At 36.2% G+C, this 26,526-nt stretch overlaps 1 protein-coding gene across 7 annotated transcripts in view; it reads right to left on the minus strand.

Moving 5' to 3' along the window:
- Positions 1–26,526, minus strand: part of ZDBF2 (zinc finger DBF-type containing 2) — a 65,425-nt gene that overhangs the window by 25,939 nt on the left and 12,960 nt on the right. For 2 of the 7 annotated variants that reach the window (XM_027873494.1, XM_027873497.1), the window contains exons 3-10: positions 19,861–19,984; positions 19,726–19,769; positions 18,843–18,929; positions 16,969–17,015; positions 11,540–11,591; positions 10,507–10,548; positions 8,716–8,822; positions 5,479–5,606 (exon numbers count right to left, since the gene is read on the minus strand). In XM_027873494.1, the coding sequence (XP_027729295.1) occupies positions 5,479–5,606; positions 8,716–8,822; positions 10,507–10,548; positions 11,540–11,591 (329 nt within the window). In that variant the 5' untranslated portion in view covers positions 16,969–17,015; positions 18,843–18,929; positions 19,726–19,769; positions 19,861–19,984. Of the gene's footprint in view, positions 1–5,478; positions 5,607–8,715; positions 8,823–9,599; positions 9,675–10,506; positions 10,574–11,539; positions 11,592–16,968; positions 17,016–18,842; positions 18,930–19,725; positions 19,770–19,860; positions 19,985–26,526 lie in introns of those variants that run through there. The other 5 variants (XM_027873500.1, XM_027873495.1, XM_027873496.1 and 2 more) reach the window with 5 other exon arrangements.

The raw sequence follows: 26,526 nt of genomic DNA on the forward strand, positions 1-26,526 counted from the left end.
AATCACGAGAAAACATCTGATGCTAAATCATGAGGAATACAAACAGGAGAGCTTGACTGATCAACTCCTTGCTTCCAATAAGCCCCCTAAAGACCACCCAATTCACCTAACGTATTGGATAATTTATAACAATTTGCTATGCCAGCTCAAATCTTTTTACAGTCAAGAAGTAAGAAGAAATCAGTATCTTGAATTCTCTTTCTCTCTCAGGCCAATGAGTGGCTATAAAGATGAAATCTGAAGTAGAATACAGTTTGTTACAATCTACAATGTTTCTTTCTCAAGCTTACATCAAGGATGGTCCTGATGTGTATTCAGATTATTCTCATAAAAATTTTGTAGAAACGAGAAAATTGGGATACTGGTCAATAGTTACTGATATTTCTCATCATCTTTTTTTGGTAATAGGTCCACATTTTTTCCAAGCCTTCTCCTTCAGATCCTTTGACAGTCAATCTCTCAACATTATTCAAATTGTCTAACTTCCAGTATGGACTTCCTCTGTGTACCATCATTCTAGTCCAGGTTCTCTTTTTATATTTTTTCTTCAATGACATTTCTCCTTCCTCCCTCAACACGCCCAGGGCTATGATGCTAGAATCCAAATGTGACAGCTCCACCATCACTTAGGGTAAAGAGTTTTTATGAAAGCATTTACAGATCTCTTCCATTTTTCATCAGTTTTCTATTCTCCTATTTTCATTCTCAAATGCCTTTGACATAACTATGCTCTCATCAAGCTTTCTATAAATTAGTTTCCCCCTTTACTGCTTTTCTCACTAAGAAAGTATTACTTGTAATCTTCCATACTACCCTCCTCTACCAGATTTTACAAATGAGTTTATATTTTAAAATGGCATTGCCCTTGGCCGTCCTATCTCTTGGCAATGAGATCAGACTTCAATGGCACAGGAAATTTCTAGGCTCTTTGGATCTCATTAGAGGAACAGGTTTGCCCGTGTTCAACTTCATTAAGAAATAATAATAGTTTGGGTAATTTATGTTCTTTATTTCAATTTCCATTTATTTTCCATCACATTATTTTGTTCAAATATATCAGACAGAAATTGTTTTACTCATACACCATATCTTTTTATTGTTTTTTTTTTTTTTGTCATTTGCGCAACAAGCACTTATTAAGCACTTACTATGTGCCAGGCACTGAGCTAACAACTGGGTTTGCAAAAAAAGGCAAAAGCAATCCATGCCACCAAGAAGTTTGCATTCTAATGGTAGAGACATCTAAATAGATAGGTACATATAAGAAACACACTGAATATGCTTTCATCGATACCAACTTGATTTTTGGTAAACAGTGCTGGATTTAGCAAGGATCTGGGTTCATACCTATGTGATAAGTCATTTGACCTCTCTGGACTTCAGTTTCTTCACCTATTAAATGAAGGGGACCCCTTCTAGCTCTACATTTGTGCTCCCATAAAATCAGCTGTCTAAATATACACAGCCAACTGATTTGGAGAGGACTCTCACATCAGTTACTAATCATGTGCTGTTGGTTAAAATACAATCAATTTCATTTTGTTGTTATTGTTGCCTAACAAATTTTGACAATGTCATTTGGTGCTCACTTCCAAATCTTTCGTTAAAGAACATATTCATGATAAATAGGTATGAGTCTTCTATAAGACTTTAGCATCTTTTTTATTATTATTCCTGAACCAAATTTTCTGACATATTTTTTGCCTTTCTTCTCTGCCCATCTTTGTAGCTGAAGTCTTGGAACACAAATTGTATTTTGATTTCATTTGAAGGATCTTACTGAGTTCTTCATAGAATTTTTCTAGCTCCTTATTCTCTACAACAGATGCTGGTGTATAAATAAGCAATTGTTATCTTCATAAAAGACTTTTTAAAATGTTTATCACAAGCACTGAAATAACAAAACAGCCAATACGTCCCATGAAATCTTTTTCTTAATCATTATCTTTGGATGCATGATTAAACCAACTCTTCTAACTTCTTTACTTATCACTCTAAGGAAAACCTGTGAGCCTTCTTTCCATTTAACTGCAACTTCCTTTTGTCTTCTGCTTTCATTTACAATAAGAATGTCAAGATTGATATAACTCAGATCCCGAAGGATCACTGGCATTCAACAAATAGGCTAACAGTATTTATGAATAAAACTTGCCAAAAGCAAAGAATATGACTCAGTGGCTCGCAAGTTATCACTTCAAAAGTTTCTACTGGTTCAGATTCTTATAATCTAGCCACGGGCTCAGACTCTTACAACCTAGTCAATAGCTCACAGGTGCTCAAGATTCCTTAAGAGGCCGGCCACTATGAGGGATGTTCTAATAAATCTTGTCTTTGGCTGAAAGAAGGCTTGGGTTGAATTCTTTTGGGCAGGACCCATGGGTTGTGATTTTGGGGTCTCAGAACCCCTAAACCTCAACATTTTGGTGGCCTGTATGGGGAAACTGCCTGATCCCAAGTTCTTCTCCAGCCAAGACTGGAAGATATTTAAGTCTCTCCCCCTTATTTCTTGCCCTGCAGTTGGGTCGCTCTCCAAGCACCTAGGAAGGCTTGAAGGCGCTTTTCAGGCAGACAGTTATGAGGCTATCTCGTACTCGGCCTGACTCTCTCAGGCTCTCAGTCCACTGGTTTGGTTCGAGGCCATGGACCTGGGTACACCTTCTGCAGCATAGAGGACAAGGATGGACGCCTATCTGGAAGCATATGCCCAATTCTGTCAATTCTCTCGGCGGGAAAACTGCAGGTGCTTTTTGGTTCCCTGAGGCTTACTTACTCCCTTCCCTCTACACCCCTGAACCCTCCTTCATGGAGGTTAAAAGGGGAAAGGTACAACAGCTAAAACATCTTAGCAGATTCTGGAGATTTTGTGATCATTAAGGAGTGTTTCAAAATTCTTATAACCTGGTCACTCCCTTCCCTTGAGTCAAGATAGGGTATCTGTTAACCCCTTTCACAGGAGAAGAGTTTCACCCCTTCCCCCTCACCTTTGATTTCACCCTCCCTCACCTGGGGAAAGGAAGGAGGGGGGAGGGGCGGCAGCTACAGGACGGGCCTCAATGGCAATGGCCTTGGGCCCGAGGGTAACCTTTGCCTGGACGCATCATCCAGGTTCAGCACATCCTGCTCAAGGTAAAGAAACTGGCCTTTGAACTTGGGTAAACTGCATTTTCATACCAAGTGTGACTGACATACCAAGAGCCGACCTTAATGAGGGATTCAATCCTGAATCAGTCTACCTTGCAACTGGAACCCAGAGACTGGTTTGAAAAAGGTACTTGCACAAGGATTCCTTAAAGCCAAAGTGGAAAGGGCCCTACCAAGTCCTCCTGACCAAACCCCCTGCTGTGAATTTGAAGGGAGCTGAAAACTGGCTGCATCTGTCACCTGAAGAGGGCTCCAACCCTGGACTGATCACCCAGTAACCTGGAAAGGACATATTATGCAATTTCTCTTTGGATCTACTTTATGACTATCTCTGACTTCTCTCACCAGTCAAAACACCCCTCCCTGACCTCCACTCCATTGTATGTGTTCTTTTTATTCAGATATAATCTCTTCGAAAGCACAAACTATTTTGCTCTTTATATTTGATGCTTAAGATAATGCTTGGAAGATAATAAGCACTTTATACTTTTTAAATTCATGCATGCATCCATCCATTTATCCATTTCCTATAAAATTTGTGCTTTCATTAATATTATTTTAAAAAACAATAAATGTTATTAGTATCCATATAGTAGTTCCTTAGATAAAATATTTCTAAGATGACCTCTTTTTAAGTGACCAAGAGAAATTTCAGTCAACTTCTCCTCATGAAGGGTTATGGATATTAATATCGCTGGGGCTCTTTGGGGATTCCTTTTGCCAGAGAATGGTTAAATAGTGGATCATTTAGTTGCTCCAGAGAAAGGAAAAAGTGATTTTTATATTATACCATCACAGTCAGTATTGTCCCTTTATTATAATATACACCTTAGGGTGTTAAAAACTCGTGATTTTCCTGATAGTAAATCTGTATGATCCCACACTTTTGGTTATTTCTAGTACTTTGATTCATTACATATCCTCACTATGCATGTAAAGCTTATGTAGTTATACAGAGTGGAAAAAAATGCAAAATAACCATTTTCCCATTACAGGTTAAATTAAATACTAGTAGATTTCCCACATCATGAAAATAAAACACTTTCTGAAGCAAAAAAAAAAAAAGTTTCTATTAAATGGGCTTATAGATATCTGAGCACTGACATGTGGATATAGAATGTGCCAAAAGACTATCCCAACTAGGTTCTACATGGTCCATGAAGAGATTTCCACAGCAGTTTCTTCTCACCATAATACTATGTTCCAAGGAACCATTTTTAAAAATTCTTTTGATACTTCCATGTCATAGCTAATTTTGGGTAGACCTACTTATAGCATTTTTCAGCCATATCTTCCTTCTGTGCCAACTTGTTTAAATGTGGCAAACTCACCACAAGTTTAAGTTTCTGCATTCTAACATATTTTAAGGATTTATGATTTCATCTATATAGGTCCTCCCTCCACAACGTAGAACTCAAGCCCTCCAACTGTGTTACTAAATGATTAAATTTTTCCTTAATAATTTTTTTTAATCATCACCTCTTAGCCAACCTTCTGATACTAAGATTCTACTCAGCTAGAATGGTCCTCAGACACACTTACACGCCATCCAGTACCAGGCCTATGGTCAAAAGCTTCTCACTTGATAGAACCTACCAGACTTTGTGCCTCAAGAACACAAGATCACTGTTAAACCACAAAGCACCAAGAGAGTAAAACTTTTGTTTATCCTATCATTTGGCAAAAAAAAGGAAAAGAAAAAGTCCAAGATAATGACTATAATACAATCACCTAATTCAACAAATATTTATCTACTCATCTAAAGTTCATATTATGACCAGTAATGTAGGGGATAAAGAGATGAAGACAATCACTGCCACAAAGGAGCTTACATAAAATATCACAGAAAAGGACAGCTCTCAAGGGTCCTTTCTGTCAGTTTTTCTATTATTACAAAACTTAACAATGCCTTTTGGCCTAACTTTATTATTCTTTTTCACTAACTTTTCAGTTACTAATATTTTAAAAACCAGGTTCCAATGCATAACTTCTTTCTGTTGAATCCTATATTGACAGTGAATGATGTCCTTATGATAACACACTTGTTTCCAATGTGATGCAGTGAGACATCATCCTTTATAATCAATGAGCTAAGGCTTTCTTTAGGAAAAAGCAAGAGAAGAAACCAAGTGAAATTTCTTATTTTTAAAAATCTGAAATAATTACCGAAGAAATTTTCTACTTAGACTTTTCATTTTAACCTTTGTTATTTGATGTAAAAAATCACCTTTAGAGTTGTATTCCACTAAACCATTTTTTTTTATTTACCATGATGTGGGCTATACCAATGCACTATTAATATCTTCTTTCACCCCACCCATCACCACCCTGTTTTACCTGTTATCATAATACTGATGTGGGTGATACTGCATGACATCATGAAGAAAACGATCCAAAAGGCTATTGGTACCCAGCCGATACCTACAGTATGTAGCAAAGTATCTGTGTTGGGGGCTGATTATATGCTGCAAAGAAAGAGAGACTGGGTTATTACTGAAAGGGAGGCACAAATGAAACAAAGATGAATTCATGAAAAGGTTACAGGGTTCAATTCCATTCAAACCAACAAACATTCACTGAGTGCTGATTATCTGTGAGGTACTGAAGACAAAAATTCCCGATTTTAAAATAAAAGATGCTAGAAAAAGCTTAAGTGGTTGTTTCTAAATTCTACTCTTTCCTTGAATTTCTCACACTTCGGAGCATTTCTTGGCACTCTATACATTCTGCCTTGTCTTATATCCACTGCTATACATTTTTCACTCTCCCTATTAAGAGTGTAGATACACATAATTTAGAGCAAGAAAAGGCCTGAGAGAGATCATCAGGTCTAACCTGCCAATTTGAAATGTGCAAGTGAAGTCCACCAAGGTGAAGTAACCCCATCCAAGGTACTGCCCACCCCCTTCCCCAGCAGCAGCAGCAGTTCTAAATCAAGCACTTCTTTCAAATCCAATGTTTTTCCTAAGAGATCAAGCTCCTCAATCACAAGGATTATGTCTGATTTCATCTTTGCACTTCTAAACCTGGAACATGCCTTGGTCTAACTCAAGGGTGGGGAATCTGTGGCCTCAAGGCAATATGTGGCCCTCTTGGTCCTCAAGTGAGGTCCCTTGAATGAATCCAAATTTCACAGAACAAATCTCCTTAATAAACTGATTTATTCTGTAAAACTTGAAAAACTTGGGCTCAGTAAAAAGCCCGCACCCAAGGGCCCAGAAGGCCACAGGTTCTCCACCCCTGGTCTAGCTAAAGGGGTTAATAAATAAATGTTTGCTGGACTGAACTGAATTCATTACATGATGTAAAGGTTCAGTTACATTTGCTTAATTATCTCCGGCAATATGACAAGACTGAAAACACAACTGTGCTATACGCTTCAGTCACATTAACAATATTGGAAAACTGAATTGTCTCATAAATAGGTAGCTTATATATGCTTATGGAGAAGGATGTTTTCCAAAATGTAATCTATACAGAGAACTATCAGAAGCACTTCCTTCCCAGGATTATCTGAAAGTCCTGACCTACTACAGCAATCTTGTCCCATTCATAGTCTCAACTAATAATGACTATCACAACCTCATCTGGCTCCAGGCTTCCAGATACTTACTCTTCTAGGCCCTGACACTGAAGAGTAACCTGAGAGATAAAGAGAACAAGCCCAGAGAGGAAAAAAACAAGCAAAGTCACACTTTAAAAACTTAGTCTAGACTTTATCTTTCTCCTCCAAGAAAGGTTATATCCACATAGAAAAATAGGTGATAACAAAGTAATAATGGCTCTGTCTGTACTTATACAAGCCACACCTAAAAATTCACCCACAAACTTTAATATTTCCTCCCTTTGTTTCCAATATAGCCACCATCTATCTCAAGAGAAAACACCAAGTCTCCTCAAAGAGACTTTTAAAGCTGTAACCAAATACATGTGTAAATCAAAATTAACAAAAAAAATTAACATTCTAAACATTAGAGAATGTACTTGAATTTCTATCATGTCAACTTCACTGGTAAAAACCTATTATGTCTACCTGTTATTGTTTAGCAAAAGAATAGACAAATAATTCCTTATCAAGTGATAATATTGGAAGGGAAAAGATTAAAGAAGGGAAGGCAGACACACTGTTATCAGAGTTGTGAAATGACCTAACCATAACGAACAGCAATTTAGAATTATGCTTAAAAAAAGTGACTAAGTGCCCGTGGACCCTCTGATGCACAGATACCACTGCCAGGCATAGATTCCAAAGGAAGTCAGACAGAAAGAAAGGTATCATATACTCCAAAATATCCACAGAAGCACTTTTTGTAGTAGCAAAAAAATTGGAAACAAAATGGATATCCACTGATTGAGGAATTGTAGTATGTGAATATAACTGAATACTACTGTATCATAAGAAATAATGAAGAAGCATGGGACAACTCACATGCCCCATGACTACCACAATGTAAATGAAAAGGGAAAAGAAGTAAATATTACATAATGATGAAAATCAAGTTTGGCCTTAAAGACATCAAAAAATGAACCTCTATTTTTTACAGAGGTGGGAAACTAAGGAAATTGAAATACAACAGTGGAAGAGCATAAACTGTCAGACTCAGTTGATAGGTTGGTTAGTTTTGATAAAGATTTTGCTTGTTTTTCTTTTTTTTTTTATAAATTTATTTATTTTTAGTTTTCAACATTCACTTCCACAAGATTTGGAGTTCCAAATTTTCACCCCACTTCGCTCTTCCCCCCACCCCAAGATGGCATGCATTCTGAATACCCCTTCCCCTAGTCTGCCCTCCCTTCTATCTCTCCCCCCCTTCTCTTATCCCCTTCCCCTTCTATTTTCCTGTAGGGCAGGATATTTTTCTGTACCTCATTTTCTGTATTTCTTATTTCCCAGTTGCATGTGAAAACATTTTTTTTAAACATGTGTTTTTAAAACTTTGGATTCCAAATTTTCTCCCTTCCTCCCTCCCCCACCCACCCTCATTTAAAAGGCAAGCATCTAAATATAGGATATACATGTGCAGTTATGCAAAACACTTCCATAGTAGACATGTTGTGAAAAACTAACTCTATTTCCCTTAATCCTATCCTGCCCCTCCCATTTATTTTACTCTTTCTTTTGACCCTGTCCCTCCTCAGAAGTATTTGCCTCTGACTACCCCCTTTCCCAATCTGCCCTCCTCTCTATCATCCCCCTACTCTCTTATCTCCTTCCCCTCCATTTTCCCATAGGGTAAAATTTTTTGTTTTCTTAGTATATATATTGGGATAACAGATCAGGAATGAAAGTGATGTAAAAAAATTTATATAAATTTAAAATTAAAAGGGAAAGAAGAATTTCATTATAACATTTAACCTTATAATCTAGTCACACATCTTTTAACCTGAAGAAACCTTTCAAGTATATGTCCCAAGTAGAATGTAAAGAAAACCTTAACTTTAAAAACCTGAATGTCATTTCTAAAAACAGAAATTCTAAAACACTGCTATTGTCAACAACACTTGAAATAAGAAAAAACATGGGTTAAAAGCAAGTTTCTGTAATGCCCTGCCAAGTTATTAGGCAGCTCTCACCTGTTCAAGGTTAATATAGTGCACATGGCAACAGTTACAATACCCTTGTCGGTTCTGCATGATGGATCTACTAGAGTCAGCTGTCTTGTGGTTCCGAACCCTTAAAACTAAAAGAGATATGAGTAGCATCACAATACCAGTAAGAAATTTGCTAAATATCTGTTAAGTTCATTTGTTTGTTTTAATGGGGGGGGGGGGGAAGAGAAGTTAAGAAGGAAGCAAAAACAAATGCTTTTTAATGAAATAAAGTAAGTTTTTTAAAAATTTAACGAAATAATATCTGTGGACAGAACCTTATTCTGAATACTATACTTTTCTACTCCCAATGTAGTATGTGCTGAGGCTACAACAGGCTATCTAGCCCATCTTTGAGAACTGCGATGATTGCTGAAAAATGAGGGTCTTCTAAAGAATAGTTTTCAGCATTTGGGAAAAGTAAAGACTAGATATATAATCATTTTTTGAGAACTAGTCATTTTTTCTATTAGGGTTTGATTCTGTGGGAATAACATCATCCTGGGCAATACCACAAGCAGTCTTTTAAGAATAATTAACTCTTCTTGGATACTAGTATACTAATATAGTTTACTCACCTTACAGCATGTACCTTGAACGTATTATTTTAATATCTGAAATATATTTCTACTTTTGCAAAGTTCCTTTGCTTTTTAATTAAATATCCAAATAGAGGATTTATTAAACAAAGACAAGTGAACACTGTAAATGTGATATTAACAACTCACTCCTACAACCTCTGATTCTTTATTTTAAACGTCCCCAAGCCATATGATCTTTTCTAATTAGCTCAGAAATAAAGAAGACAAATGTTTAAAGATATTTATAATTAGAGGAGGAAGTCCATGCAAGTGGACTTGTCTCATTACCTTAAGGAATTCCCTCCATCAATGCAGACGGGCAACTCCTCTGTAACTCACAGTCCCAGAGAGTTGTCTGGGAAGCTAAAAGGTGACATAACCTCCTCAGTCACCCAATACTTATACGTTCATAGCAGATCTTCCTGATACCAATGGTGGTCTCAATCCTCTACACCACACCAGTGGGACTTTAAATTAATTTAATAATTGAAATTTTATACAAATTATACTATAAATATTTTACTCAGATTACCAAAAAATAACAATATATGGGTGTTTTTTAAACTGTTTTCACTTTCTCTGGAAATGAAAAATATAGTTTTGATAAATCTACTACAGTAATCTCTACTACAGATCACTATAGTAATCTTTCACAAACATTTGGCACTATTTATTCTGTGACATTATTCACAGGATTTCCCAGGATTTAGAGGTAGAATGCTTTTAAAAAATATCTAATCCAGAGGGCAGCTAGGTGACGCAGTGGATGGAGCACCGGTCCTGGAGTCGGGAGGACCTTAGATCAAATCAGGCCTCAGACACTTCACACTTACTAGCTGTGTGACCCTGGGCCATTTAACCCCATTGTCTAACCAAAAAACAAAAAAACTAATCCAAATCCCTCCATTTTACTGATGAGGAAACAGAGGCCAAGGAAGGTGATGGCTTCCCCATATTTAAACCACTACACAGAGAAGACATCTGGTTTTCCACTGGCTTCTCTTTATACTTTATTATTATATGATCCCGTAATTTGGGTCATTATGATTAAAGCAGAATAAACAGGCCATTATTCTGCAACTAAAATGATTTGTACATTAAAATCAATAAAATACAAAATACAGAAGTCTTAAATGTTCAACTGTTTATATACTTTAAGTTAAAATGTCCATTTCTACCCCTGGAATGAACTTACCTGATATTTCTTTCTCTCCTCTGAGAGCCTGCCTTCCAAAACCTACAAGGAAAATGAATCAAGCATACTGTGGAAATAAGAAGACAAAAGAAATGATCTGCAAGTTTATCTTTCTCTGTACTGCCTTACTACCATTAACTGAATGAAAACTACAATGCAAAACCCCTCAAAAAGTTTTATTTTAACAAGTATAGTCATAGATATAATCATAGACATATAATCACTAGACTTCAAAAGCCTAGTTTTAAATCTGACCCATTAAAAAATAAGTATTTTTAAATGCAATGAGATTCTTGAAGATAAAGTGCAGTTTTACAGAAAAGTCTCAAGTCTATAAAATTTTTCAAGTTTTCCTCAAAATAGGTTTTCTCAAAACAATCTTTAATGATCCAAATTTAATAATATGCAAATATTTTTACAATTTTCCCCAATATGACACCAATGATTACACATAAAATGCCTGTGAACAAAACCAAGCTTGAAAACACAAAACTACTATATACATTACAATTTCTATTTTATTAATAAAATTATTAAATATTATAATTCTTACATATGCTTAATACTCAAAATAGACTTCTAATGAAAGAAATAATGAAACTTCTTCAAACTAAAGCTTAAGCACTTGAATGTCCAATTTTAAGGTATAATCTATGTGAATTTAAATGATGAGTAAAATTCATTAGAGATACTAACAGCACAAATATGACAAAAAAAAAAGTAATAATGAGATATTTGTCATCCAATGTACTACTATAGGCAGTAGCACATAGCCTAAGGAAACACACAAAGGAACAGAGGTTTTAGCCCAAAAAGCCAAACAAGATTCTTATGTAGTAGTAAACCCTACCATTTGGATGCCAAATGAATAGTGAAACACCTGTCTAATTAATCAGTGCAGACTGGTGGAAAAGGTTTTCACTTAGAATCTATGCTTACACTAATCTGGATTTGGGTTGAATGCACTGATCTTAGTAGCTTTACAGAACTCCACTGGTACTGAGTAGTTTAATAAAATTAACAAATACTTCACCTTGTATGGAAGAAGCAGTGGCCACCTCAGCAGTTTTAATCCTGTTAGACATCTGTGAATTAAAAAGAAAAAATGAAAATCCCTAGAAGAGTATCCCCTCAGTCTGCTCTCCAGTTTAGCACTGACTATGAGTACTTTCATTGACTAAAGGAGTACTTTCATTTTAAGCATACCCAACGCTATGTCCAGTAGTAAACACAAAGTCTCACTATTAGGCAATATTTCAAACCAGACAAGATTTGGAAAGATTATCTTTCAACAAAAAGCACTTCCAACAACTTTTCTGAGTCTCACAACATAACTTCATCAGAAGAATGCTAGGTCTAGTAAGGATGTTTGAGCCATTGAACTCATTATCAAAACCTAAAACTTTAAACAAGGAAACAGTAGTTGCCAAACATACAACATAAGTTATATAGCATAGCTCTTAACTAGGATAAGGAAAGGGGACAAACAACCGTGGGAATTTGTTTTGCTTGACTATACTTAATTTGTTATCAGGACTTTGCTTTTCTTTTTTCTGGGGCAGGAGAAGGAGGAAAGAAAGATAGTAAGGAGAAAAAAATGCTTAAATGAAAAAATAAAATTTAATAAAAAAACAAAAATACAGAGAAAAAGGAAAATTTATATAAACTGACACAAAGTGAAATTAAGGATAACCAAAAAACAATAATATAAAGAGCAAAAAAAATCACAGTAATTTTAATGGTCATATTTGGCCCTGAAAAATAGATATGAGAATGTACTTCCTTCTATTCTGTTCAAAAGAGGGAGACTATGGGTGTGGAACACTGAATGGAATATGCAATTGTAATCTACTGACCTGTTGGTTAGTTCCACAGAATTGCTTTTTTCCTCTAATGTTTTTTCATTATTTGCACAAGTAATAATCAAGTCAACATAAAAGACTAAATCATATGTAGTTAAAAAAAAAAAAGAGGAGGCAAAGAAAATAGTAATCTCAAAAGAATCTTCAAGACCAGAAGGAAGAAATAAATTATCTCAACACAAAAAATCATTTATTACATTAAGTGTAAGGAATTTCCAATGTGAGAATTCTTTCCAGCGCCCTACAGATAAGATCATAATCCATGCATGAGGCACATGGAAGTGAGGTGAGGGACATATAACTTATAACATCTGAGGAAGGATATGAACCCAGGTCTTCTTTAGTCCAAACCCAGTGCTCTATCTTCTAAGGCATTCTGCCATCTAAGAAAGAAAGAATTATTCTATATAAAATGAACCAAAATCTTAGGTAGTATGTGAATAATCAGTCTATTTTCCATTACTGACATTAACAATAGTACGAAGAAGGAAAAAATTATTTGTCCTGCCTATGAATTACTACAGGTGATGGAAGGCAGCTGGAGGCAGCAACTATGGCCTCAGCCTAGATGCATAACAAGGCAGTTCAATCAATCAAGTCCTTTATTAAGTATTTGGTAAATGTGTCAGTCAGTGTGCTAGGCAATGAGGATACAATGAAAAAAATGAAACCATCTCTGGCCTCAAATAGTTTATGTTCTATTGAGAGAGACAAGTACATGTATGCAAGCATATATAAAAATATATAAAAGGTATAGAGAAGAGGTAAAGAAAAAGAATGCATTCTAATTGATAAAATTTTGAAGAAATAAAAAAAATAGTCTGAGTTCAATTTAGGTAAAGCCTTAAATACAAGCTTTAAGAATTCAGATTTTTATCCTATAGGCAATAAGGAGAAAGTTTTCAAGCACAGCATTTTAAGTGGTATGATAGGAAGATTTCTTGGCATTAGTGTTCTCCTGACTCAATGGAATAATTCCTCCAAACCAGGTCTTAAACATTAAGGAATGTTATCTTTTTTTTCATATCACATATAAAACTATTTTTATTTGATTTAATGGTCCAAGAGTGTAGGGGCAGCTAGGTGGCACAGTGAATAAAGCACTGGCCCTGGAGTCAGGAGGACCTGAGTTCAAATCCAACCTCAGACACATGATACTTACTAGCTGTGTGACCCTGGGCAAGTCACTCACCCCAACTGCCTCACCAAAAAAAAAATAAATAAATACATAAATAAAAATGGTCCAAGAGTGTGTCCCTACAACCACTCTGAGCCTAAATTACTTGTTTGAGTTAGACCTGGCCAGTCGTAAATGTAGTTAAGCATCTTCTGAGACTAAATCAATAAGCTTTTATTTAAGCACTTATTATGTGCTAGGTACTGTGCTAGGCACTGTGGATGTAAAAAAATTTTTTTCTAGTGAGGCAATTGGAATTAAGTGACTTGCCCAGAATCTCACAGCTAATGAGTTAAGTTATGTGTCTAAGGCTGCATTTGAATTCAGGTCCCCCAGACTCCAGGGCCAATGCCCTGTTGGCACCCCCTCGCTGCCCCAGATGAAAGTATTTTTTTAAAAAATGTGCTCTCAAGGAAGTTTTCATTTTATTCAGGAAGACAGTTTACACATATGTATGTATATATGTAGCAAATACAAGGCAGTTAAAAACAAAGTACTTAGGAAGGAAGGGCTACAGAAATAAATGGATCAGGAAAGGCTTAATGTAGGTGAGACTTGACTTGTGTCTTGAAGGAAGAGAGGGATTCTGTGAGGTAGGGGTTAGGAAGCAGTGCATTCTAGACATGAGGAACAGCCTGTAAAAAGGCAAAGATATAGGAGATGGAGTGCCATGTAAAAGAAACAGAAGGACAGTTCATTCCGTTGAACTACAGAGTCAGGGAGAGGAAAAACAGATAAATGAGGTTTTTGTTTAAAAAGGCTATCACTTCAAGTCTCAGAGTTGCTTGGGGCCTTGCCCGAGGGGCATACAGCCAGTGTATGTTAGCAGCAGGACTTGAAGCTAAGGGTTCCTGACTGCCAGGTGGACTTTCTCCCCACTGTACTAAGACTGCCTTTTACTATCTTCAGTTTGCCTCTTTTTCATCTAATTTGGTGGGTAAATACCCTTTGCAGGCACGGAAGTCTCTCTAGACCTTTTTCATTCCTCTTTTTTTATTCACTGGCATAACTCTGTTTAATCTTCAAAATAAAATTCTTACATATTTCACATTACTCCTAGACTAACTTCCCTCTAAAATTTTAGTCCATGGAATTTTACCTCTTTTCTCTGAATATGAAATCTCTTCTCCCACCACAATCTAGGGTCTGTATTCAACTATGCCCAGCTTTCCTCTCTGTTATCATGAGCTCTAAGATAAGGGAGTCGGCTCCTTCTAAAGGCTCCATCATTTCTACTCAGCAAATAATGCATCCATATTAGTCATAATTAAACCTAGAATAGCATTTCTCCTTGGCCCTGCTTCCATCATTTAAAGATATAACTATCTCTCTAAGGACAGACAAAACAGCCCCATGGTAAACTCAGAGATGAAAAATACTCCACTTTTCACTAACGTGAAAATACATTTAATAGGAATGTATATGTATAGCCTATATCAGATTGTGCGCTGGTCTTGGGAAGGGAGGTGGGGAGGAGAGAGGGAGAAAAATTTGAAGTTCAGAAGCTTATGGAAGTCTTGATTGTTGATCATTCAAAATAAATTAATTAAAAAAATTTTTTTTAAAATACTCCACTTAGTCGAGCAAGAAGATAATATGACAAAAGTAAGACAGAGTGAGCTGAAGATGACAAGGTTGAATTTCTAATGCAGAAGAAAAAGAAGTTTGAATCCTGCTAAAATACTTAGAGAGACAATAAATACAATGGTTTTAATGAGAACAGCAACTTATAGGGCTTGTATTCAATAATAAATTTTGTAGAAAGGCTGAAGATAATAAGGAGTCACTGGAGTCAAATGAACAAGGCAATGACATGGTCAGACTTTTACTTTGGGAAGATCACTTTGACAGGTTGAGTGGAAAACTGATTGGAAGATGGACAAATTTAAGGCAGAGAGATCAACCAAAAGGCTACGGAAATATTGCCAAGTGTGAAGTAAGGAGGGCTTACATCAGGGTGGTAGCAGTGTCAGAGGAAAGAAGGGAAAGACAGATGTTATGAGAGTACAATCAAGAGGACTTGGCAAATCATTAGATTGAAGGGAAGTAGAAGGAACAGTCTAAGGAAAGGAAGATGACACCTAGGGTGTGATCCTGGGTAAGTAGGAGGATGGTAAAATCTGAAAGGTGGGATAGAGGGAAAAGATAATGAGAACCGTTTTGAATATGCTGAATTTAAGATATCTTTAGGCCATCCAGTTTGAGCTGTCTGTAGCTAGAAAAGTGAGACTGGAGGTAGAGGAAATAAATAAAAGGTCACACTGAACAAATCTGAGAATCATTTACATAACAATGATAACGAATCTAAGGGAGGTCAAGATGAGCAAGTGACACTATACAGAAAGAGAAGACAAGAGGCCCAGGACAGAGCTATAGGGGACACCCAGGGTTAGGTTAGTAAGCATGATCTGGGTGAAGATCCAGCAAGGGAGACCAGAAGGAGCAGTCAGACAGGTAGGCAAATCAGGAGACAAAAAAAAAACACAAAATCCTAGAGAGAAAAGAGTATTATGGAGAGGGGGATGATCAACAGTCTCAAAGGCCGCTGAAAGCTCAAGAAGAATAAAAATTGAGAAAAAGGCATTAGATCTGGAAATCAAAGAGATCATAGGTAGCTTTGGAAAGAGCAGTTCCAGCTGAATTATGAGGTCAGAAGTCAGATTGCTTCTTGGGAGTTCAAAAGAAAATGAGTGGAGAAGAAATGGAAGCACTGATTATAAATGGCCTTCTCAAGTTTGGCCATGAAAGGGTAGAGTGATAAAGGGCAATAGGTAGTAGACAAGGTCAGACCAAGTGAAGGTTTCAAAATGATGATAGAGACATGAATGTGTTTGTAGGCAGCAGAGAAACAACCAGTAGACAAGAAGACACTGAAGATTATTGAAGGAATAGGAATAATAGAGGGGGCTATCTATGGAAGAAGACAGAATGGAACTGGATAACCTGTATACATAGAAGGGTCTGCCTTGGCAAGAAGGGCCACCTTTTCATGGGAGACAGGTGGTGGAAATAGTGGCAGAAGGTATCTAAGCAATATAAGATAAATCATAATTATGACCAAGCAAAATTTAAATTATGTCCAATATATCTTGTTTACTAAAGCAAAAACTGTGTTATCTACATGAGTAACATTGCCATCAAAAGAGTGAAAACAAAAACAGTTATATAGAAAATTCATTTATTTAGAAAATATAACTTCCACACCTACATCAGATAACTGCAATGCCAATGCATTTATATTATTTTACAATTACTGAGGGTTTTTTTAAGAAGAAAAAAAAACTAACCACTCAGAATTTTCTTATGAAAAGCAGAGGCCACTAAAAGGCAGCTGATTAACTGTAATCATCAATCACATCCATACGAGTGCTGAAACACACATCCATTCTCGTGGTAGAAGAGTAAGAGATGATGGGTGCATACCTGTCAGAAGCAGTTGCTATGCCAGTTGTTTTTGATTTACTGTTTTTCTGGATTACAAAGGAGAGAATTCAATGGTAGAAATTGGAAGAAGGGGGCAGTACATTAGGAAAAGACTATGGGTAAAAACAAAAGGCATCAATAAAAAACTGAAGTAAAATCAGAGATGTCCCTTTCCCACACTGCAGTCTACAAGGCTACAATAAACATATATTTAATGTAAAGGATCCAGTGATGCTCTGAGAATTGCCTTAGTACCCAAAAAGACTGTTCACCTGAGAAGAAGCCAGGCAAATGTGAGAATTCTAGAGTCTTTCCCAAAGGTTTATAATATACACAAAAGGTTATGGTATACCCTGGTTCAGTCTAGTATCTCAAGACTTATCCATATTTGACTATGACCCCCAAAGAGTGATCAAAATTTTCCTGCAATTTCTAGGCTCTCCTGGAAAACCAGGATCTAAAAGGGTCCAAGTGGTGAATACTCTAGGTTTTATTTGTCTCAAGCCTTCTACTAAGTAGAAGGTTTTATCTTACCTCATTCCTACAGGGCTCCCAAAGTCATCCTATATTCTAAAGGCTAGAAGGAGCACCAAACAAATTGAGTTGGGAAACCAAACATGTATTTTAAATTTCTTAAAGAAAAACCAAAATATAAAATTGATTATTCTGCTAAAACTTCCTTTCACTGATATTGATCTTTTAGTGTCCAACCAAAAACAAATAATATTCATTAGTTGGAGCTAAGTGACACAGTATACAGAGTGCCTGGAGTCAGGAAGACTTAAGTTCAAATCCAGCCTCAGACATCATAAAATGGAGATGAACCTACCTTGCAGGTTACTGGGAGAATCAAATGAGATAATATCTCTAAAGATCTCAGCACAGTGCCTGGCACATGATAAGCACTATATAAATGTTAGCTATAATAATTATTATTAGATTTTTAAAATTAAATATTATCTTTCTGACTCATGCCTAATTTTAATCAAATAACTCAGTTACTTGGTTACCTTCCTGAGTTCTCAACTATAATCTTCAAAGTTCTTTTAAGTTTTTCTTTCACAAGCATGATAAACAAGAATGTGGTATTCTGACAATAATTTCTCCTATACTGTCTGATGGCACAAATTATCAAATACCAATGCTTAATGAGGGAAATTATGACATTTCTTTCCCTGTCTTTCAAATATAGGTTATTTATCCATTACCATTTAAGTCTTGTTAAAGTCTTATCTAAAAGCAGAGGAATAGCTAAGACTCAAGGTTGCCCACTGTATTCCTATTCATGGTATGTTCTTATTTTCTCTTCCTTTTGCAAATTTGCAAACTGATGAAGCAGGTGAAGAACTACAACTGAAGAGGGTAACTGTTATAGCTACTTATCAAGCAACTAGTGCAGGAAAAAAAAGAAACATGAAAAAGTATTCTAAAATGCACTAGTGCTAGAAAAGAAAGCTCCAGGATGCAATCTAAAAGAGCAGATGGCCATTTTTTGCCAACTTTGTTTTATACTTTTTCTTTTTAAAAAGAAAAAATGAAAGGCATTTAATCAAATGAAAGTTGCTGTTGGATATTTTTAACTCCATGAGGGGAAAAAAAAAATCTTCATTTAAGGTTCTCATCTTGATAATTTTACATTTTCCTAGTCTCAAATCTAAAATTCAACAAGTGGCTCCCATGTGCAATGCAATTTGCTAAGCCTGAGAACAGAAAGATAAATAAGCCATACTTCTTGCTTTCAAAAAACTTAACCAGCTAGTATCACAGGCTTTATAGCATCGTAAATTTGAAGATCAATTTAAAGAGGTCACCAGCTCCAACCCCAACATTTTACAAATGAGGTAATAAAGGCCTAGAAAATTTAAATGACTTACCCAAGGCCATACAGTCAGTAAGTGAGAAAGCCAGGAATCGCATCCAGGTCCTCTGATTAAACCCAACACTCTTGCCACTGCACCACACTAAAGGGATATAAATCACAAGTTAATCAATCAACAAGCATTTATTAAGCACACGTCAAGCACAGGACTACAAAGACAAAAACCAAACTAGTCCCTATTCTCAAAGAGTTTACATATTGTCGGGAAAATCAGAATAACACCATGGAGTGGAACAGAAATGTTTTTTAATCACTAGGATCTAAAGTCATTTTCTCTTTGGAGCAAACACAAACAAGAAAGCAAGATACCTGTGTTTATTATCTGATTAACAGCATTCATCAAAATTTTTCCTTTTTTTTAATAATACTGAAACTTTGCGACTTACCAGCAATGTTAAAACTCCCAAAAGAAAATTAAAATTATGATAACTTTGTATCAAATTAGACAAGTAAAATATATCACGGGGCAGCTAGGTGGCGCTGTGTATATAGCACCGGCCCTGAAGTCAGGAGGACCTGAGTTCAAATTCAACTGCAGAGCAAACACTTGACACTTACTAGCTGTGTGACCCCGGGCAAGTCACTTAACCCCAAATGCCTAAAATAGATATATATAAAAATATTCTAATCAAAAATAAGTTATTTTCATAAAATAAGATTTTTAACTTTCTAAGGGAGGTCCCTTAATTTAGCATTACTTTGAAGAGATGAGTTTTCCTGTAACTATTTAAAACCAGAAAAGAAAAAAAAAACCTTAGATCACAAATCCACTCTGACTCAAGTGGAAAAAAAAATTAATCCTTACGCATTTTTCCTCTCTACATGCAAATTTCACATTTCATTCACATGCAAAACAGAAGAAGCAATAAGGTACCTACATTTCTTACCAGAAAGGTAAGTGCTGGTTATTTTCATTAATAACCTGTTGGAAAGATAAGTACAAAGGGCCCAAATTGTCAGTTTAGTTTTATAAGTCTTAAACATAAACTAAAGGAAGATTACTAGACACTAACCTTGATAGTAGCCCTTTCCCCCACAAAATAAGACTATTTCAAATATATCAGACATTAGACTTCAAAGTTGTAGCCTTCCTCAGCTTTAGGACATTAAGTCAGTGCAGACATCTGGGTCAGAAACCTAAAAATGAAGAAAAACACAGGACTTATTGTTTATGGACATTCTCTAGCAATCATTAAAAAAGGTTAAATTTCTTAAAACTATCCCAACCATAAGTCTCCCTTATGTTTATGAAAAATTTATAAAGAGATTTAATGATAATTTTTATATAAAAGACAAAAACAAATCAATAAATATTTACTATATACTTATTACGTAAAGTATAGTACATGGTGCCCTTGTCTTCAAAGAATTAATTGGGAAAGCAAGACATAACCCCTACCATCAAAGTAATCACAAATAACTATAATACACAATATTAGAAAATATAACAGTGTTGCATACAAAATGACAAATAAAGGAAATTCAGAAGGAACTTGCTGATACCAAAAAGTCCATGCACCAAGCTCATGTATTCTATTTTACAGATGATAATTTACTTTTATTTTATTCAATCAGTCAACAAGCATTAACTAAGAACTATGTGAACTCAGGCACTATGCTAGGAGATGGGAATATAACTACAAAGAATGAAACAATTCCTAGGTGGAATAAGATTACATTTGCATGGGTGAAGTAATAAGTACATATAAAATATATACAGAATAAACAGAAAGTTAACAAGTACAAGTACATACAAAGTAATTAAGCACAAGATAATTTAGAAAGAAGGATACTAGCAGTTGGGGAGATCAGGAAAGGCTTCATGAAAATGGTGCCTGAAGTGCATCTTTTTTTTGTCCAATTGACTTTTTTTTTCCTTCCCTTTCTACCTTCCCCGCTACACTGAAAAGAAAAGAAAAAGAACTTTTCAAAAAAATAGGAATAGTCGGGGAAACAAATTCCCCATTGGCCACATACAAAAATGTTTGTCTCTTTCTGCACCTTGAATTCATCACCTGTTGGAGATATGTAATATGAATCATCACTGGCCCTTGGAATTGTGGTTGGTCATTATAATTATCAATGTTTTTAAGTCCTTCACAAGTTGTCCTTACAAGAACAGGACAACTAGAGATGGCCCCCAGGCACGAGTGACAGCCAGTGCAAAGGAACAAATACCAGAGATGGATTACCATGTGTGAGAAACAGAGAAGGCCAGTTTGTCTGGATTAAAAAGTATCAGACAGGGAATAAAGTCCAATGAAACTGGAAGATAGGACAAGCACAGCTGCATAGGGCTTTAAGAGCTAAAAAGAGGAGTTTTTACATTTTATCCAAGAAGCAACTATAAGTCTGGAGTTGATTAAGAAGAGGAATCATATCAGATTTGTACTTAAAAAAAATTATTCTGAAAGCAGCAAACAGGATAAACTATAAAGTGGTGACACTTAAGGCAGAAGGACCCATTAGGAGGCTGTTGCAATAAGGAATAGCTGACAGTGACAGCCTAAACTAGAGGTAGCTGTGTGAGTAGAGAAAAGGGGTTAAATATGAGATATTGTGAAGATAGAAACAGCAAGATTTGGCAATCAAATGGATTCATAAGGTAAGAGAATTATAAACCTAAGACACTTCGATGAATGGTGGTAGTTTTATAGAAACAGTTAAGTTTGGAAAGGGGAAAGATATAGAAAGATAATTAGTTCAGTTTTGGACATGTTGAGTTTAAGATAGCCTCCAGGGCAACCACTTAGAAATGTCCAGAAACAACTGGAATTCTGGAACTGAAGCTTGGGGGTGATACTGGGGCTGGATGAATACCCTGGTAGTCACCTAAACCCATGGGAACTGATGAGATTACCAAAAGAAAAGGTATAGAGGGAGAAGGGGATCCACTGTCAGGGCACATGAGGTGGCCACTCCACCAGCAAAGGATACTGAGGAATGGTCTAACAGGTGGGAAAGGAAACATCATGAAAACTGAGAGAGTATGCAAAGGGAGAAGATGGTCAAATCATGTCAGATTTGAGCTGTCGGTACACTGAGAAGGAAAGTAAGTGAGAAAAGATTATTGGATCTGGCTATTGAGGGATCACTAGTAACTCTGGGGGATGCAATTTCAACTGATGGATGAGATCAAAAGTGAGAATGCAAAAGGTTGAGGGGTGACTGAGAGGAAGAGGAAGCAGCAAGTGTAGACAACTTTCAAGGAACTTTCTTGAGAAAGAGAAGAAAGATATTAGACAGTGGTTTGAGGGGATGGAAGTTCTGGAGAAGTCTTTTTCTTGTTTTTTAAGGATGTGGGAGCCTGGAGCAGGATGGAAGGCAGGAGGAAAGAAACCATCTTAGGGGAGAGAGAAACAAAGAAAATAGACAGATAGACAGGCAGAAAGTGAAAACAGAAGAAGACAACAGGATCAAGTGCACTTGAAAAGGTGTTGGTCTTAGCAAGGAATAGGGCCACCTCTATGTCACAGGCTAGGAGAAAGTGGGAAATAATACTCAAGGGATTTTGAGATGAAGAGAATAGCAAATTAGAAGAACATTAGAAGGAGTCTATGGGGTTATTCATGGCAGCAAATTAAATCGCAATGGTAACACCTAACATCAAAAAAGAAGCCAAAAAAAATTTATAAAGCAGAAATATATAGGGGGGGAAAAAGCACAAAAATTAGAACCATTCATTCAAGGTAAGGAAAAACAACCTAGTACCCTCCAGAAGACACTGCATTCATCTCTTGACTTCTCTAGCACTAGGTGCTCCTGCTCTCATGTTCCCTCCTTCAATGCTACCAACACACATTGTGCCAAGAGAAGGAGTAACACTCATTTGAGACACACCCAATCCACTATCTCACTCAGTCCAGAATGTATCAAAGTCATCTAACAACATCCAAGTAATTACCCTTCTATGATCCTCTCATCTTCTCTAGAAACTTGTGTCCTAAATTACTCTTTTTCACTCTTCTCATCAATTCCTTACCTAATGCCTCCTTCTCTGATGCCTACAAACTTGTCCAGGCCTCCCTCATTCATAAAAATCCTTCACTTGATTCTGAGGCTATCAATCAAATCTAACAATCATTTATTAAGCGCCTACTATATGACAGGCACTGTAGGCATTGAGAGGTATGAAAACAAAAATGAATCAGTTCCTACACTTAAGAAATATTCTATCAGGAAAGATGGCATGTACATATATAATGATATACAAAATAAATGCAAGGTAATTTGGGGAGAATCAAGCAGGATCAGGAAGAACCTCACAAAGGAGGTAGCATTTGAGCTGAGTTTTGAAGGAAACTAGGAGTTCTAAGAGACAGAGATGATAAGAGACAACCTTTCAGGCACAGAGAACAACGTGTATAAAGACAGGGGAAACAGAACATTGTGTATGAGGAACTGCAAGACCACTGTGATTGGACCACAGAGTGAATAATGGAAAGGTAGATTTTGGGCTGAGTTGTTTTAGACATGTTGAGTTTGAGATGCCTACAGGATACTCAGTTCAAAATGTCCAATAAGCAGTTGGTGAAGTGGAGCTAGAGCTGAGGAGAAAGCCTTAGCCTGGATATATGAATAGCTCATCTTTTTTAACAGCCAGATTCTGAAAAAAGTATTTTTGACTCCACTTATTTAGCATCTACTTGATTCTCAACTCTCTGCAATCTGAATTCTGACTCCCACTACTCAAGTAAAAACATTCTCTCCAATGATGCTGTTAAATCCAACAGCCTTTGTTCAGGTGCTTCCTTCTCTCTGACCTGCCTGAATTTGTGACAGACAGCCAAGCCCTGCCTCCACTTTCATGATCCAGCCTACAACCTCAAGAATCATAATCTCTTGAGCTTGACGCTGAAAACCCTCTACAATCTGACCATTATCTATCTTTCCAGACTTATTTTAGATTATTTTCTTTCATACACTTGACATTCTAGCCAAACTGGTTTATTAACTGTTCCTAGAATTTGACATTCCATCTCCAATTTCTGTGCCCTTGCAAAGGCTGTTGTAGCCTATTTATAAAACAATATTTCCTTTTACCTTTGCTCCCTTGGAATCCCTAGTTCTTTTTTATTTTTTAGCTTAAAAAAAAAGGATATATTTATATGCTGAGTTTAATAGTTGATACAGAAGATACCACAAATATATTGTCTTTTAAAGAACTTTTCATTGCAATTTTGGACTTTAGACATGATGCCAAATATTTGTTCATGTGCACTCATAATTATTTCCCTACATTGTTTTCTCATTTACTTAAAAACAAAAAAAAAGAACCAAGTTAAAAAACAACAAAGTTTGACCAAAGTCACTTTGATGAAATATTTTGTTACCATTTCATAATTAAATAAAATGAATACTTAACAAAAATTTTCTTAAAAATCAGAATTTCATGATTTTAGAGTATTCTATAACTTTCTGATTTTCTTGTAACTTTTCACAAGAAAATATTCAGAAAAGTTTATAAAATAGTATTATAAAAAGTTGAGAGATATAAAAATAAACAGGGCTTCTGCAGGAAATAAGACATTTTCACTGCCATAAATTTTTAGTAGGCCAAACTTAAAAACCAGTCCTCAAAAAAGATAAATACATTCTAGAAAAACAAAAACAACAGCAGCAGCAATTCCAGGGTGTGCCATTGGTTTTTCTTTTAATAACGTAACTTGCAAAAAAAAATTCATACAAAACCAATTTACAGTCAAATTCAAGTGCCTTTTTGACCCAGGCACCTTCACTACATCACCAGGTATTTGTCCATTGGACACTGCTTTAGAGCCCCCAGCAGGGTATGGAGTAGTTGAAGTCTTCCACAAAGAGATAAACAGCAATGGCATCTATGATGATTCACCAACTTGTTTAAAAGGAATTAAAAAAAAAAAAAAGGACTTCAGACCCAAATGATACAACGGTGTTAAGCTTTTCTCCCCAATCCATGCATTCAAAGCATCATCAACCTTCCAGAAATCCAGACATTTTTTCAGGTATCTAGAAAAAACACCTCCAGTCTCACATCTCCAACTCTTTTCTTTTCTTTGGCGAGGCGATGGGGTTAAGTGACTTGCCCAGGGTCACACAGCTAGTAAGTGTCAAGTGTTTGGTCTGAGGTTGGATTTGAACTCAAGTCTTCCTGACTTCAGGGCTGATGCTCTATCCACTGCGCCACCGAGCTGCCCTCGACTTCTGAGGATTTTTTAAAGTGTAGGTTTGATCATGCCCTTCCCTTAATGAGCTCCAGTGCTCAATAAACTCCAGTGATTCCCTGCTGCTTCCATGATAAAATATAAATTCCATGCCTTTTATCTCACCCCAAAGCATCATAAAACTACAGACAGAAACACTGGGATCAATAGCAGGAAAGAGCTATTCAAGCAAAGACTGGATAACTATCTCTCAGGGATACTATAGCTGGCATTTTTGCACTGAGTAAGAAATTGAATTTCTTTAAAGTTCTTCCAATTTTTAAAATTCTACAATTCACATGGTATTATGTGAATGCTGACCCACAGAATGACTTTTCAAGAAATCTGTGAGACGTACTATAGATGACGTGTGTGTGTGTGTGTGTGTGTGTGTGTGTGTGTGTGTGTACTATCACTGTGACTGCAAACATATACAGGCTGTTTGCAAAGTCTTGGAGTTTTGAGTTTATAAAACTTAGAATTGCACTGGGACTTTTGGAACACTATATATACACATGTATGTATACATGTGTATCTATGCTTAACAATAATAAGCTTAACAATAATAAACTTATTTTTTCCAAAAAGACTCTACAATTTATTATATATTTATATATTACTTTATATATATTATATATATTATTTATATATATTATTGGTCTATGTGGTAATTTACTTAACCTTTCTGAGTATCACTTTCCTCATCTGTAAAACTGAATGATATTTGTAGTACCTAACAGGCTTTACTGTAAAAAATCAAATGAGACAATGTCTTTAAAGTGTTTTGCAACCCTTTCTATTCTTTCTTTTGACCCTGTTCCTCCTTAGAAGTATTTGCTTCTGATTACTCCCTTTCCCAATCTGCCCGCGTCTCTATCATTCCCCTACTCTCTTGTCCCCTTCCCTCCCCCCATTTTCCTGTAAGGTAAGACAGACTTCCACACCCAAATGAGCGTGTACGTTATTCCCTCCTTAAGTCAAATCCTATGAGAATAAGATTCACTCATTCCATCTCACCTTCCCCCATTTCCCCTCCACTGTAAGAGCCTTTTCTTTTCTGTTTGTTTTTTTTTGTGGGATAATTTACCCCATTCTACCTCTCCCTTTCTCCTTCTCCTAGTATATTCCTCTCTCACCCCTTAATTTTATTCTCCAGATATGACCCCTTCATTTTCAACTCACCCTGTGCCCTCTATCTATATCTCTATATACATACATATAATTTTTTCCCCTCCAACTACCCTAATACTGACAAAGTTACAAATATCATCTTTCCATGCAGGAATGTAAACAGTTCAACCTTAATAAGTCTCTTATGATTTTCTTTCCTGTTTACCTCTTCATGTTCCACTCGAGTCCTGTATTTGAGAATCAAGTTTTCTATTCAGCTCTGGTCTTCTCATCAAGAATGCTTGAAAGTCCTCTATTTCACTGAATGACCATTTTTTCCCCTGCAGGATTATACTCAGTTTTGCTGGGTAGGTGATTCTTGGTTGT

This window comes from Vombatus ursinus, unplaced genomic scaffold, assembly GCF_900497805.2.
Source record: "Vombatus ursinus unplaced genomic scaffold, bare-nosed wombat genome assembly UNPS02014802.1, whole genome shotgun sequence".
NCBI classification, from domain to species: Eukaryota; Metazoa; Chordata; class Mammalia; order Diprotodontia; family Vombatidae; genus Vombatus; species Vombatus ursinus.